The sequence below is a fragment of the Leopardus geoffroyi genome, chromosome B4, assembly GCF_018350155.1.
Source record: "Leopardus geoffroyi isolate Oge1 chromosome B4, O.geoffroyi_Oge1_pat1.0, whole genome shotgun sequence".
Taxonomy (NCBI): Eukaryota; Metazoa; Chordata; class Mammalia; order Carnivora; family Felidae; genus Leopardus; species Leopardus geoffroyi.
In genome coordinates, this window is record NC_059341.1 from 89858529 (window position 1) to 89874675 (window position 16147).

General features: G+C 42.5%; 1 protein-coding gene across 2 annotated transcripts in view; it reads left to right on the top strand.

The window, feature by feature from the left end:
• Nucleotides 1–708: 708 nt before the first annotated feature.
• The window catches only part of SRGAP1 (SLIT-ROBO Rho GTPase activating protein 1), a 287997-nt gene continuing 272558 nt past the window's right edge, over nt 709–16147 (top strand). For both annotated transcript variants that reach the window (XM_045464974.1, XM_045464975.1), the window contains exon 1: nt 709–1790. In XM_045464974.1, the coding sequence (XP_045320930.1) occupies nt 1724–1790 (67 nt within the window). In that variant the 5' untranslated portion in view covers nt 709–1723. The remainder of the gene's footprint in view (nt 1791–16147) is intronic.

The following is a 16147-nucleotide window of genomic DNA, read 5'->3' on the forward strand; positions in this document are numbered from 1 at the left end:
TAGCTCTTAGCTTGATATTTGGCCCACAGTAAGAACGTGAAAGTTTATCACGGGATACATGAATGAATGATCAAAGTCTAAAAAATCCCTACTCTGTTTAGATCTTGCAGGGAAAACATTTGTATACTGGACACGCCTCTGAACACATCGCTTTGATAAACCAGACCCTCACTATGTACGAGGTGATTGGAAAGGAGAAAGGAAAGGTCCCAAGTGGTAAATGTGTCCGTGAGAAAGCTGGACCACGCCTTTTCCACCACCCTAGCTCCTAGAGCTATCCCAGGATGGGGAGAATATTGTGTTCCAGATGAGTATTTTTCTCCATCTCCACTGAAAATCTTCACCCTCTTTTGATTTTCAGCAGCCAAGTCATTCACAATTCAGTGAGCCTCCAGTTTTCCTACTGGGGTGCAGCGTCTTGGAGTCACATCCCCTCCCGTCGTGGAGAGCTCCAACTCTGGATTTCTCCGATGGATTCTGGAAAAAGCCCCTCCAGAACCCCCTGCCTCGACCCCAGGCGGCCCCGGGTGGGGAAGGGGCTTTCCAGCTGCTGAGGCTGCAGTCTGCCCCGCGCGCCGAGGGGAGCCGAGCCCCAGCCCGGCGAGACGCGGGGGGCGTCGCCTACGGCCGCCAAGGCTCGGCGCGCGGGGCGGGGCCGCGGGGGGCCGAGAGAGGCATCCATCTTCCCGGACGAGCCTGCGCTTCCTTACCGAGCGGGGCGAGGGCGAAGGGCACGGGCCACGGCGCCGCCCCTCCCGCGAGCCCTGCCCCACTTCGCCAGGCCCCGCGGGACCCGTCCGGCCGCCGCCGCCGCCACCGCCGCCGCCCGCAGCTCGCTCTCTGGGCGCGGGGAGCCGCGGGCCGTGTGCGCGCCGGCAACTTTGCGGCCGCCGGGGGCGCGGCTCCTCCCGGTGCGCGTGCGAGTGTGCAAGGCAGCGGCGGCCTCCTGGGGGCAGCAGCGGAGAGCGGGACGGGGAGAAAGAGGTAGCGTCGGCGCCCCGCGGCCAAGGAGGCAGAGGCCCCTCGCGGCGCCGGCTGTCGAGATCTAAACTCCGCCGGTGCTGCGCCCAGGACGCGTTCAGACCGCGCAGCGGCCGCCCTGCGGCCCGGCAGCAGGGACTCGCTCTAGGATTACGTTTCCTCTCGTCCGCCCGGGCGCTAGCGGCAGCCTTTGCCGACGGGGGAGCGGCGTCCGCGGCGGCAGCATCCCGGCCCGGGCGGGACCCTCGAGCGCCGGAGCCGGCGGCTGGAGCAGGAAGGGAGGGTCGCGGCGTCCGCCCTCCAGAGCCGGCCCTGCCCCCGAGCGCCCGGTGCGGGTTTGTAACAATGGTGCGGAGCGCCGGCGCGAACCCCGCGTCCGCCCAGCGGCCGTAGAGGAAGTGGCCGGCTCCGGGTGGGGTGGGCAGGGAGACGCCCCCCGCCGCTGGCTCGCGGGAGTTTGCCTGCGCGCCGGGCCTCTCCGGCCCCGAGGCCCCCCTCCCCCCCTCCCGGATCACCGACGGCAGCTCGAAGCGGAGAGTATGGTGCCGGCGCCCGGGTTAATCTAGTCCTCGGCTCGCTCCTCTTTTCCGCCTCCTCGTCTTCCTCCTCCTTTACCTCCTGTGGGTGCTGCCTCCGGGGTTCCCCGTGTGTGGGAGTACAACTCTCTGCCTCTCCAAGGAGACTGGTTTGTGACGACCGAACAGAACTTGCCCATTGAAAGCGGACCCAGAACAGCTGGATAATGTCCACTCCGAGCAGATTCAAGAAGGACAAAGAGATCATAGCCGAGTATGAAAGTCAAGTCAAAGGTAAGGATGGGAGCGGCTGCCTTGCTCCTTTTGTGTGCCTTCTTGTCATTGTGCTCGAGGAGTTGCATTTCTAACTTGGTGTCTGCGTTGGAGGAAGGCGGTGAGGGACAGCCAGAGCTTCTGGTTGAGCCACCCTGGGCTTCGTGCAAGCCCATCCCCGTCCCAGTCCCGTCAAGCCCACGGGGAGCTGGAAACCGGGTGGCTTTCTCCGACTCCTAGAGCGCACCTCCAGGAGAGAGAGAACTGGCTGTAACTTAACCACCACCTTCAGCCGGGCAACTTAACACGGGAGGCAGGCGGCAGCCGTGGTTCCTGGCCACTTACCCTCTTCTTCCTTCTCGTTACTCTTTTTAACTGGTATCTTTGTCACGTTATTTTTAAGGAATCATTTTCCCGAAGTCTGGACATCAAGTGGTCCGGAGCTTCATTGAGTGCAGACGATTCTAGACCTTTACGCTGTTCGCTATTAATTTATTAGGGCGAGTCCGCCGTTTAGAAAACAGCTCCCCGAAAACCTGGCTGTTAAACCAAGCGGGGACTAGTGGAATCTGACTCCTCCTTTATAATGGGCCAGAATTCAGTGCCATCTTCCACACTCCCCCGGGAGTATTGCTTTATCATTTGCTGGAAGCTACTTGCATGTAAAATGAAGGTTTGGATATTTAAGTGGTAGTTTCAGTCCATTTACATTGTCAACTAATGAAGGAACCTAATTAAGGTTGATTAAGCATTTTTACTTAATGTGCCTTGGGTTTTTAAAAATGGATTTTCTCTCTGGTACAAGTATTTTGTGTTGCTGTTGAAGTGTTTAATGAACATCTATCTCTGCTGTGTTTGTTTTTTTTGTCTTTTTTTGTTTTTTTCATCTTCTGTGGTCTCTCCTGGGTGGTTTTTCCCTATTGAGACAATGGATGGAGTGTTGAGGTTGATGCTGTGCTTTGGAATATTCACTGCAAAGTTCGTAACAATTGCTATGCAGACACCTGTGTTTTTTCTGATACAGTCTTCTAAAAGGGCTGCTGAGAGAGGCACTCCTTACTTTCCTTGGGAAAGGCAGGAGCAGCCTGGGTGTTCTTTTGTGTGGTCCAGTTGTGGAAATGCCCAGAGTCCTATGCGAGGACCTGGTGGACCCTCCATGCCCTGAGGGCGGATTTGGACCCACTCATCTAGGCCACCAACAAAGGCCGTGTGGAAGCCCAGGGACTCATGCTTTCCTTTAGGCTAACCCCTATAAAGGATGTAAGCTAAACACCGTTCAGGGAACCAATTTTTAACTGCTTGTAATTAAGATAATTTCTACTTACAGCAACTGGTTACATTGACATGGAAGTTAGGATAGCAGAGGAGTAATTATTTCCTTAGTGACAGGTAAACTTTTTCATAAGCAGAACCTCTCTTAATGTTACCCCAGCACGGCCTGAACAACCTTTCATTTTAAGGTGGAACTCTTGTTCCTCATCACCATTCCTTGTGCAAGGTTTTGCACATGGCTCTTTGTGGTAGATCATGGAGGGATGGTAGTCTGGCTTTCTTGCTGCCTGGAGCACTGGCTGGCAGAATGCACTTTCAAGTATTGGCTTAGTTATTTCTGTTCTAAGCTCATTTGTCCATGATCAAGTCCTTATATGAAAAATAGTTTCATGGTTAATTTCTTTCAGAGTGTGAATTCTATTGTTACATGATTACTAATGTGCTTGAGATACAGGCCCTCTACACTGATTAAAAATCAATAAAATGGGATGTGTTGCAATGTTTACAATGCGTCTATCAAATCCAATGCAAGGAAAAATTATGAACACGGTGAAGATTATTTTTGGAACAAATTCAGCCCCATAGAAAGTGATCCCTAGTCCTTTCCACCTTCCTCATTTACACAGACCTACAGCCTGAAAGAGGCTGCTGTATGACTCTTTCTGACACCTGACCTGCCCTTCTCATCAGGACCTGCGTCCAGACTATCTGCTTTCACACATCCTATGTCTAACCCACATCATTCTACGCATATGCAGTTATGGGAATGGGGTAATACAGTGGAGTTGGATCACGTACACCTTTAAGGGCACCAGTACACCTGCACTTCTAGGCAAAATCAAGATCAAGTGGGACAAAAATGACCGTGAAATAGTGCATGAGGCCAAGCTGTCCCATGCAGTGACAGTAGGTTCCTTACTAGGGATGTGAAATGCAGGACTCTGATTTTCTGTTGTATTTCCTGAGTCCCTCTTTAAGGGTGAACATCTTACCCTGGCAGAGTGCTAGTGTGCTGTTTAAAGATACGTGGTTTTGGAACAACTACCTCTTTTAATTCCAGCCAACTATTTCATCTGATGATAAACAAAAGAAATGTGGCCTGTTTGATTGCTAACAGAAAACCAGCTGTGCTGGACCCAGAAGACATAGGTCTGTTCCCTGTGAATAAAGTCATATATATTGGACTCTCTGGGTGACTCTCTGGGTAAGGGTGATTTCAAGAGTCATTTTTTATTATGTGTGATTTTTTTTTTAACCTTCTGACTTAAAACTTAATACTCTGGAGTATTGTTCTTTCTCTCTCCCGTTTCCCTGATACAAGTTGCACGTATCTCAGAATTTCTGAGATAATGATTTGATCTCAAGGAGTGACTCCAGATGTGGGATTTTGACAGTGTGGCTGCCTGCACATGTTTTAGGAACAGACTTCCCGGAGCTGTTCTCAACTGTGGAAAGAACCATCATAGGTGACAGTGTGTAATTTTACGTATAAAACCATAAATACATCTAGTTAGATATGTCATGGTAAGTCACTTAGTTTCTGACTTTTGGTTGTCTTACCTATAAGATAAGGAGTTTGGATTCCCTCATTTCTAAGATGTCATGTCAATTCAATTAATTCAATTAATAACTTAGAAAAATTTTCAAGCCTTTTGTGTTTCATTTACTACCTGGTTTGGCGGGGCGGGGGTGGGAATCACCTTTGCTTTCACTTTTTAAAAAAAATAATCAGTTCACAAACACTATACATTATTTGAGTTCTCAGAAAATTAAAATAATGCAATAGGGAATACAGAAAAATAATAAAACCGTGTTCAGAAAAGCATAGCACACAATTGTAAGAGGGGGTAGAATTGTGAATTATACACATTATCAAAGAATAGATTGGTTTAAATCAGGGACAGAAGGCGCCCCCCCCCCCTTAAATTTAAAAGGAGTGTGTTAGCTAGGAGAAGAAAGACTATTTCATGCATGTTAGTCAACTTCTCAAAGATTTAACATTTATTTATTTTTGAGACAGCGTGAACGGGGGAGGGGCAGAGAGAGAGGGAGACACAGAATCGGAAGCAGGCTCCAGGCTCTGGGCCATCAGCCCAGAGCCTGATGTGGGGCTCGAACTCACAGACCGCAAGATCGTGACCTGAGCTGAAGTCGGACGCTCAACCGACTGAGCCACCCAGGCGCCCCAACTTCTCAAAGATTTAGAATCCAGAGAAGTTAATCTCTTGTTTGTGGGGGCTCTTAAAAAGCTACTTGTCTGGAGAAGTGTATGAAACTCCTATCAGTTGACTGTTACTTGTTAGCATCTCTGGCAAAAAGCTTAGCAGTAGAAAAGATCATAACAACTGGCTAACAGAAGGTTTGGAGATTATCTGGATTTTAGTATTCTATGCAATTTTTGAATTCTGCAGCGAAAGTATTGTGGCTCACATAAAAAAACTACTAGCTCCCATATGGGAGCCAAAAGAATCAAAAGACACATTTTGTGAGGTGGAACTCATGAACGAGAGGTTGTGTTTGTTTTTAATAATGCATGTTGTTAGTTGCTAAGAATTGACAGCTATTATTTGCAGTATTTTCTCAGGGATAATCTCCTACTCATCTACATGCCATATGTGCAGGAAGTGCCAAGAAAATCTGTTCTTCTTCGACCACTCTGCTGCCTGAACTACAAATAGTACATTTTGGTAGCAGATGGAACACGAGGAAATGCCAATTGAATTTGATATGACCCCATGTCATGCAGTGGGTTTCAACAGGAAAAAGTGCTGCTGTCACTAATATGGAACCTGTGTCTGCATCTGATGTCCTTTCACGTAACCTGTAATAGAAAACAGCAACAACTTAAATTATGAATTAAAACTTTATAGCTGGGAGGGACATGAAACATTTCCTGTCCAACCCATTCATTTATACGATGCAAGGAAGCATAATGATAGAGTTACACAATTAACATACCTGGGGCTAAAAACCCAGGTCGTTTGTTTTCAGGAACAATGATTTACTTTTAGATTCCTCACAAAGTACAGCAGGAGATAGAACACTTCACTATTTAGACTTTACATTCATTGAAGGAATCCTAGTTGGGCCTAGAAGAGAACAGCAATGCCTCTGGTCTGTTAACAGGAGGAGTTAATTAAATTGATTAGCCGTAACTAAGTTGTTTTTTTCACCAAGATCATTTCAAGAAACCACAATGTGTGGGCAGCGGCTTCACATGCTTGCCTTAAGATCAGGGGAAGAAATATGGTGAATATGTACAATTGTAACTTGCTTGAAATTTTGGTCAAACTAATGCCAGCTAGTGTAGTAAGCTCTGTTACGTTGCCCGGAAACCCTGATTAGTTTCATGAACTTCAAAATCTATTAAGGAATAGTTTGGGAGAAATTTTTGAGCAAAACACGTCCTTCTGAAATACAGATGCAAGTTGGCATGTGCTACAGCATGATAAATCTCAGTTCTAGCAATCGAGATTGGTTTGCTTACTCTTGTGAAGTGTTGACCAATATAGGGGTCACACGTTTTCCACTCTGGTTCTGGTTTGCGAGTCTGCTTTGTAGCTTCACCAGACCCTTTTCTGATTTCATTCATGCTACCCATTTCACTTCGGTTCAGACAATTAAAAATTAAGGTAAAGAGAGTAAACTGTATATCTCCTTATCTATTTTTGTTTTCATTTTTTGAGGTAAAAGGTGGGATCAGGGATCGTTATTTGAGAACACTTTTAATCATTTGAAAGTATTTGTTTGTTGGTCTGGAGTTACTTTCTACTTTGTTGACAACATATATATGCACTCCTGTTGATATTTCAGGATGGGAGGAAAGAGAACATCATGTTTAAGAGCACAGATTTTGGTGTTAGTCATCCCGCCCTGCCACTGATCACACGCGTGGTCTCTGAGAGTCCATTTCTTCATCTGTAAAATGGGGCTGATAATAGTACTTACCTTCTTGTTTTTCTAAGGTTTCAATGAGGTGATTTGTGGAAAGCTTTGTCACAGGCTTGCACATAATAAATAGTCAGTAAAAATTAGTCCTTGTCTGTTTAATTTTAGTTTTCTTTATATTTCAACTGCTTCTTTGTTACATTCTGACTTAAATGAGCTTTTTGAAATTCAAATAAGTAATCACCAGCCTGCTACCGGAATAAATCCCAAAGTGGGCGAATCTTTAATCGTTCTGATAAAGTCCCATGTACTTTTGGAATGGCGTATATAAAAAGGGAAATGTGGTAGGCAAACCAGAGAGATCCCCAGCAGCTTATGAGTGGATTTTTTGTTGTCATTTTTCATCCAAGTAACAGAGCCTAAAAGCCTACTTCCTGAGCTGCCGTGTGTTGGCTTGCAACTTTTGTTTTAAATTTTCTTTACCTTTGTCCAGTGACATTTTATGGGAAGTGAAAACTGTGGTCCAGTCAGCAGATTTTATTTACTGGTGGTAAAAAGGATTCTTATGACATCCGATCAAGTCACTGGTTTAATTTCATGGTCTTGAGAAAAATATATTTTTTAAATCAATATGGAAATGAAGAATTAATTTATAACTGTGAATTTGATTCTTCATGAGACAGTACTTTGTTCTTTTCCAGTTTTATTGAAGTATAATTGACATATAACAGAAAGTACTATGACAATAGAATTTATTATTTATGTATTTTTCATACTTTTTAGTACAGGGCTTTATTAAATATTTATTGAGTGGGTAGAGTGATATTTGGATTATCATTCCTTTACAGTATAGGTTAACATGGTGATCATTGAAAATTATGGAGGGTGTCCAATAAAGTATTACCACGGAACTAAACTGAATTCAAGTAGTGTGTAACTTCTTTAGAAAGTCATAAAGTTAAAACCAAACTAAATGTCCAACAGTGGGGAATGGTTAACTAAATTCCACTGGGGATGGTTAACTAACTTATACACATGGAATGTTATGCAGTCATTAACAGTAGTTTTTTTTTTTTTTTTTTTCAGTTTATTTATTTTGGGGGGGGCAGAGAGAGAGAGGGAGAGAGAGAATACCAAGTGAGGGGCTCAATCCCACAGGCTGTAAGATCATGCCCTGAGCCAAAATCAAGAGTCACATATTTAACTGACCGAGCCACCCAGGTGCCCCAACAGTAGTTTTTGAAGAACATTTTGGTATGGAGAAATATTTTATTATTATTTTTTAGTTTTTAGTTTTTGTTAAATATTTATTTTTGAGAGACAGAGAGTGCAAGTGGTGGAGGGGCAGTGAGAGGGGGACAGAGGATCCAAAGCAGGCTCTGCATTGACGGCAGTGAACCCGATATGGGGCTCAAACTCACAAACTGGGAGATCATGACCTGAATTGAAGTCAGACACTCAACTGACTGAGCCACCCAGGTGCACCTGGAGAAATATAATAGTTGAAAAAAAAGACTATAAAAGGATGGTGAAATAATAAGAATGAAAAATAATCACACCAGCAGCTACCAGTTAGAGTGCTCGTGGTGTGCAGGTCACTGTTGTGGCTGCTTTGCATGAGTGGGGCTGAGCTTCACATGCACATAGTCGGCTGTAATGCATGGTGGAAGGAATTTCTGGTTCTCTTCCTTCTCGGTATATGTTGTACTTCCTGTGTTTTTGGCAGTATACCTTGGTACGCCAACTGGTTTAATGCCAGAATCTCACCTTGAGCTCCACCCTCTTTCAGGATGGGGATGGGACAAAGTAAATCCAAGCAAAACTTGATCTTTGGCTTGAACCTCTGCTGATCACATTTGTCCACAGCACAGTTTCAAACTTCTGGTTTGCTTACAACTTAGTGATATATTTTGGTTTTGCTTTGCTTTGAGTTCAGCTAGTGTGTGTGTGTGTGTGTGTGTGTGTGTGTGTGTGCGCGCGCGCGCGTGCGCGTGTGCGTGTATGTGTCTGTTAGGAACAGCAAGTTCTCTTTTCTTTTTTTGGTGAAATGTATATACAAATAGGTATAGACAATGATTATTCACAACTAAAAAAATAAAATGAATACCTGAGCTGTTAGCCATGGGGGATAAGAATTATAACATTTTCAGTGTCTTAGAAATCCCATGTTGCCCTTTTCCTGACAAATCTTCCTTCATCCCATGGACTGCCCCCCCCCCCAACAATTCTGATGAATTTAGTGTTAAAGTCGTTCCCTTATTTTCTTTACAATTTATGACCATTTTATAGTTTCCTTTATAGTTTGTGTGTGTGTGTGTGTCAGAAAGGGGGGGAGGGGCAGGGAGAGGGGAGAGAGAATACCAAGCAGGCTCTGCACTTTCAGCTCAGAGCCTGATGTAGGGCTCAAACCCATGAACTTCGAAAAACCATAAAATACCTAGGAATAAATCTAACCAAAGACGTGAAAAATCTATACACTGAAAACTATAGAAAGCTTATGAAAGAAATTGAAGAAAACACAAAAAAATGGAAAAAGATTCCATGCTCCTGGATAGGAAGTACAAATATTGTGAAAATGTCGATAGTACCCAAAGCAATCTACATATTCAATGCAATCCCTATCAAAGTAACACCAGCATTCTTCACAGAGCTAGAACAAATAATCCTAAAATTTGTATGGAACCAGAAAAGACCCCGAATAGCCAAAGCGATCTTGAAAAAGAAAACCAAAACAGGAGGCATCACAATCCCAGACTTCAAGCTATACTACAAAGCTATAATCATCAAGACAGTATGATACTGGCACAAGAACAGACACTCCGATCAATGGAACAGAATAGAGAACCCAGAAATGGACCCACAAACATATGGCCAACTAACTTTGACAAAGCAGGAAAGAATATCCATTGGAATAAAGACAGTCTCTTCAGCAAGTGGTGCTGGGAAAACTGGACAGCGACATGCAGAAAAATGAACCTGGACCACTTTCTTACACCATACACAAAAATAAACTCAAAATGGATAAAAGACCTCAATGTAAGACAGGAAGCCATCAAAATCCTCGAAGAGAAGGCAGGCAAAAACCTCTTTAATCTTGGCCGTAGCAACTTCTTACTCAACATGTCTCCGGAGGCAAGGGAAACAAAAGCAAAAATGAACTACTGGGACCTCATCAGAATAAAAAGCTTCTGCACAGCGAGGGAAACAATATGCAAAAGTAAAAGGCAGCTGACAGAATGGGAGAAGATATTTGCAAATGACATATCAGATAAAGGGTTAGTATCCAAAATCTATAAAGAACTTATCAAACACAACATCCAAAAAACAAATAATCCAGTGATGAAATGGTTAAAAGACATGAATAGACACTTCTCCAAAGAAGACATCCAGATGGCCAACTGACACATGAAAAAATGCTCCACATCACTCATCATCAGGGAAATACAAATCAAAACCACATTGAGATACCACCTTATACCTGTCACAGTGGCTAACATTAACCACTCAGGCAACAACAGATGTTGGAGAGGATGTGGAGAAAGAAGATCTCTTTTACATTGTTGGTGGCAATGCAAGCTGGTGCAGCCACTCTGGAAAACAGTATGGAGGTTCCTCAAAAAACTAAAAATAGAACTACCCTCTGACCCAGCAATTGCACTACTAGGCATTTATCCACGGGATACAGGTGTGCTGATTTGAAGGGACACATGCACCCCCATGTTTATAGCAGTACTATCAACAATAGCCAAAGTATGGAAAGAGCCCAAATGTCCACCGATGGATGAATGGATAAAGAAAATGTGGTGTGCACCCGTGTCCCCTCTCCCCGCAGGAAAAAAAAAAAAAAAAAAAAAAAAATGTGGTGTGTGTGTGTATACACACACACACACACACACACACACACACACACACACACACTGGAGTATTACTCAGCAATCAAAAAGAATGAAATCTTGCCATTTGCAACTACGTGGATGGAAATGGAGGGTATTTTGCTAAGTGAAATTAGAGAAAAACAAAATCATATGACTTCACTCATATGAGGACTTTAAGAGACAAAACAGATGAACATAAGGAAAGGGAAGCAAAAATAATATAAAAACAGGGAAGGGGACAAAACAGAAGAGACTCCTAAATATGGAGAACAAACTGAGGGTTGCTGGAGGGGTTGTGGGAGGGGGGATGGGCTAAATGGGTAAGGGGCACTAAGGAATCTACTCCTGAAATCATTGTTTCACTATATGCTAACTAATTTGGATGTAAGTTTTAAAAAATAAAAAATAAAATAAATAAATATAAAAAAAACCCAACAAACCCATGAACCTCAAGATCATGACCTGAGCGGAAATCAAGAGTCCAATGCTTAACCAAATGAGACACCTAGGCGCCCCTCCTTTATGGTTTTGATGTATGTTGTGTTTGTACATGAAGAATACAGAGCTGTTTAGGGGCACCAGTCTTAGTTTAGTCAGTAGAGCATACGACTCTTGATCTTGGGGTTGTGAGTTTGAGCCCCCATAACGGGCATAGAGATTATGTAAAAAAAATACAGAGCAGTTTGAACATGTACCAGATGTTTTCATGGTATTGAGAAATTGACATTACTTAAAAAATTAAAATAATAGTATTTTGGCATGTATAAAAAATCTTTATCTTTTGAGTATACATGCTGATATATTTATGGGTGAAATTATGGTGTCTAGGATATGCTACAGAATAATCTGGGGGAAGGTGAAATAGGTAGGAATACAGATAAAATAAGATTGTCCATGAATTAATAATCATTGAGTATGTGGGGTTCACTGTATTATTCTCTTATTTTTTAGAGTGTTTACAATTTTTCCTAATAAAAAATTTTAAGTGTTCTTATGACTTCCATTTTTCACTCAATATTATGATATTAAGATTAATCCACATGAATGTGTGCAGCTGTAGTTAATTTATTTTCATTGGTGTATTTATTCCAGTGTGTAAAAATAGTAGTCTATTCACTCGGTATGACCTTTGGGTTATTTGTAGTTTTTTGCTATTATGAATAATAATATCCTATAGGTGTCTCCTGGTGTACGTTTCTCTAGGTATACTTACTGAGTCATAAGGAATGAGCATGTTCAACTTTACTAGGTAATGTCAGACTTTTCTCAAAATCCTGGGTATTTACACTCTTCCCAGGAATGGATCAGAGCTCTGCATCCTGAACCACTGTGGAGCAACGGATTATTTAACGTAAATGCTAAACTGTTATACTAAAGAGAACCCTAGAAGACAATAATGTAAAAACATAGAGATTTTTCTTTTTTCCTTCCTTCCCTTTGTTCCCTGTTTCCCTTATTTCCTTTCTTTCCTTTGTCTCTTGTACCACGTTCTGAAGGTGTGTGATCCAGGCCATCAGAATTGCTTTGCTTCATTAAATTATTGGAATTTTCTCCACCTTGTTGCTCTGCTGTCACCTAGGGAACTGAACTTGTTTCCCTGGTTGAAACTGGTCTTAAGTTCCTTCATGGGAAGGAAAAGGAGTCTTGAGGAGCACGTGCCCCAGTGTTTTAAAACCCAGGCCACAAGTAGCACACACAATTTTCATTCATTGAACGAGTGAGAATTTAGTCACATGGCCACATCTGCTATAGGGGAGATTGGCAAACATAGTCTGTCTGGACAGCCTGGTTTCCTGCTACTACTCTGTGACCATGGCAGAAGGAGAGGAAGATTTTAAATAGAACTACACTATGACCCCAGCAATTGTACTACTAGGTATTTATCCAAAGGATACAAAAATACTGATTCAAAGGGACACATGCACCCCAACATTTTTTTTAGTAAATCTTTTAAAAACAATTTCTTTTAAGTTTGTTTATGTTGAGAGAGAGAAAGAAAGAGCTCAAGTGGGGTAGGGGCAGAGAGAGAGGTGAGAGAGAATCCCAAGCAGTCTCCACACTGTCAGCACAGAGCCTGAAGCAGGGCTTGAAGTCAACTATGAGATCATGACCTGAGCTGAGATCAAGAGTTGGACATGCAACCAGCTGAGCCACCCAGGCACCCCTACGCTCCAGTGTGTATGGCAGCATTATCAATAATAGTCAGACTATGAAGAGATCCCAAATGTCCGTCAGCTGATGAAGAAAGACGATGTTATACATACATAATGGAATATTACTCAGTCATCAAAAAGAATGAAGTCTTGCCATTTGCGACAACATAGATACAACTAGAGTATATTAATCTAAGCGTAATAAATCAGTCAGTGAAAGACAAATACCATATTATTTCACTCATGTGAAATTTTAGAAACAAAAGAGATGAAGGGAAGGGAAGGAGAAATAAAATAAGGGGTACTTTGGTGGCTCAGTTGGTTAAGTGGCTGACTTCAGCTCAGGTCATGTTCTCACAGTTTGTGAGTTCAAGCCCCACATCAGGCTCTGTGCTGATAGCTCAGAGCCTGGAGCCTGCTTCAGATTTTGTGTCTTCCTCTCTCTCTGCCCCTTCCCCACTTGTGTGCATGCTCTGTCTCTCTGTCTATCAAAAAATAAGTAAGTAAGTAAGTAAATAAATAAACATTCAAAAAAGATAAAAACAGAGAGGGAGGCATATCATAACACATTTTTTAAAAGAAGTTTATTTATTTATTTTGAGAGAGCAAGAGAGTGTGTGCCTGCAAGTGGGGAAGGGGCAGAGAGAGGAAGAGAGAGTATGCCAAGCAGGTTCTGAGCTGTCAGCACAGAATGCAACACAGGGCTCAAACCCATGAACCATAAGCTCATGACCTGAGCTGAAACCAAGAGTTGGACTGTCAACCAACCGAGCCAGCCAGGTACCCCAAGAGACTCTTAATTATAGAGAACAAACTGAGAGTTGCTGGAGGGGAGGTGGGTGGGGGATGGGCCAGATGGGTGATGGGCATTAGGGAGGGCACTCGTGATGAGCACTGGGTATTATATACAAGTGACGAATCACTAAATCTCCTGAAACCAATACCATATGTTAAATAGCTTGAATTTAAATACAAATTTGGAAGAAAAAAAAAAGATTTTTAAAAAATTTATTTTGAAGAAGAGAGTGTCAGTGGAGGAGGGGCAGAGAGAGGGAGAGAGTGAGAATCCCAAGCAGGGACTGCGTCATCAGTGCAGAGCACGACACAGGGCTTGAATTCACAAACCATGAGATCATGATCCGAACCAAAGTCTGAAGTTTAACCAAATGAGTCACCCAGGTGCTCCAAGGAGAGGAAGATTTTAGTGGACAATAAGCAGTTAGCAATAAAGATAGGTTTTTTGGAGAGGCAATCTATTTGGGGGCAAAATGGTATTTTGTTTTAATTTGTATGTGTTTCATTGCTAATAAGGTAGAACATCTTCCCTGAATAGCTAAGGCACTCCTGAAAAAACCAAAGCTGGAGGCATCACAGTCCTGGACTTCAAGATATGTTACAAAGATGTAATAATCAAGATAGTATGGTACTGGCACAAAACAGACCCTTAGATCAATGGAACAGAATAGAGAACCCAGAAATGGACTCACAAATGTATGGCCAACTAATCTTTGACAAAGCAGGAAAGAATATCCAATGGAATAAAGAAAGTCTCTTCAGCAAATGGTGTTGGGAAAACTGGACAGCAACATGCAGAAAAATGAGCCTGGACCACTTTCTTACACCATACACAAAAATAAAATGGATGAAAGATCTAAACGTAAGTTAGGAAGCCATCAAAATCGTGGAGGAGAAACCTCTTTGACCTCGGCCACAGCAGCTTCTTACTCAGCATGTCTCTGGAGGCAAGGAAAACAAAACCAAAAATGAACTATTGGGACCTCATCAATATAAAAAGCTTCTGCACAGCAAAGGAAACAATCAGCAAAACTAAAATGCAGCCAATGAAATGGGAGAAGATATTTGGAAATGACATCTCAGATAAAGATTAGTGTTCAAAATCTGTAAAGAACTTACCAAACACAACACCCAAAAAAACAAATAATCCAGTGAAGAAATGGGCAAAAGACATGAATCGACACTTTTCCAAACAGGGCATCCAGATGGCCAACCAACACATGAAAAAATGCTGAACATCACTCATCATCAGGGAAATACAAATCAAGACCACAATGAGATACCACCTCACACTTGTCAGAATGGCTAACATTAACAACTCAGGCAGTAACAGATATTGGTGAGGATGTGGGAAAAGAGGAACCCTTTTGCCCTGCTGGTGGGAATGCAAACTGGTGCAGCCACTCTGGAAAACAGTATGGAGGTTCCTCAAAAAATTAAAAATAGAATTACTCTATGACCCAGCAATTGCACTGCTAGGTGCTTACCTAAAGGATACAAGTGTGCTGTTTTGAAAGGGCATGTGCACCCCAGTGTTTATAGCTGTGCTATCAACAGTAGCCAAAGTATGGAAAGAGCCAAAATGTCCATCAATGGATGAATGGATAAAGAAGATGTGGTATCTATGTACAATGGAGTATTACTGGGCAATCAAAAAGAATGAAATCTTGCCGTTTGCAATAACATGGATGGAACCAGAGGGTATTATGCTAAGTGAAATTAGTCAGAGAAAGACAAATATCCTATGACTTCGCTTATATGTGGAATTTAAGATATAAAACAGATTAACATAAGGGAAGGGAAGCAAAACTAATATAAAAACAGGGAGGGGGACAAGACAGAAGAGACTCTTAAATACAGAGAACAAACTGAGGGTTGCTGGAGGGGTTGTGGGAGGGGGGATGGGCTAAGTGGGTAAGGGGCATTAAGGAAGACACTTGTAGGGATGAGCACTGGGTGTTATACATAGGGGATGAATCACTGAATGCCACTCCTGAAATCATTATTGTGCTATATGCTAATTAACTTAGATGTAAATTTAAAAAAAAAGCATCTTTTCACATTTTGGCTGGCTATGTGTTTTTGTCACTAAAATACTTATTCATATCTTTGCCCATTTATCTGTTAGTTTGTCTTCTCGTTGATTTTTTAGTTTTTCTTTTTAGTATGTTCTCAATATTAATTTCTTATCAATTATAACTATTTCAAATATTTTCATCATGGTTGTAGCTTCTACTTTCACAATTATAAAAGATATCTTTTGATAAACAGAGGTTGTTTAAATTTATTAGATGTATCAATTATTAACCTATGTTTGGCGTTTAAGCAATTCTTTCCCTACTTTGAAGTCAGAAAGATATCTGTCTACATCCTCTTCTAAATGTTTTAAAATTTT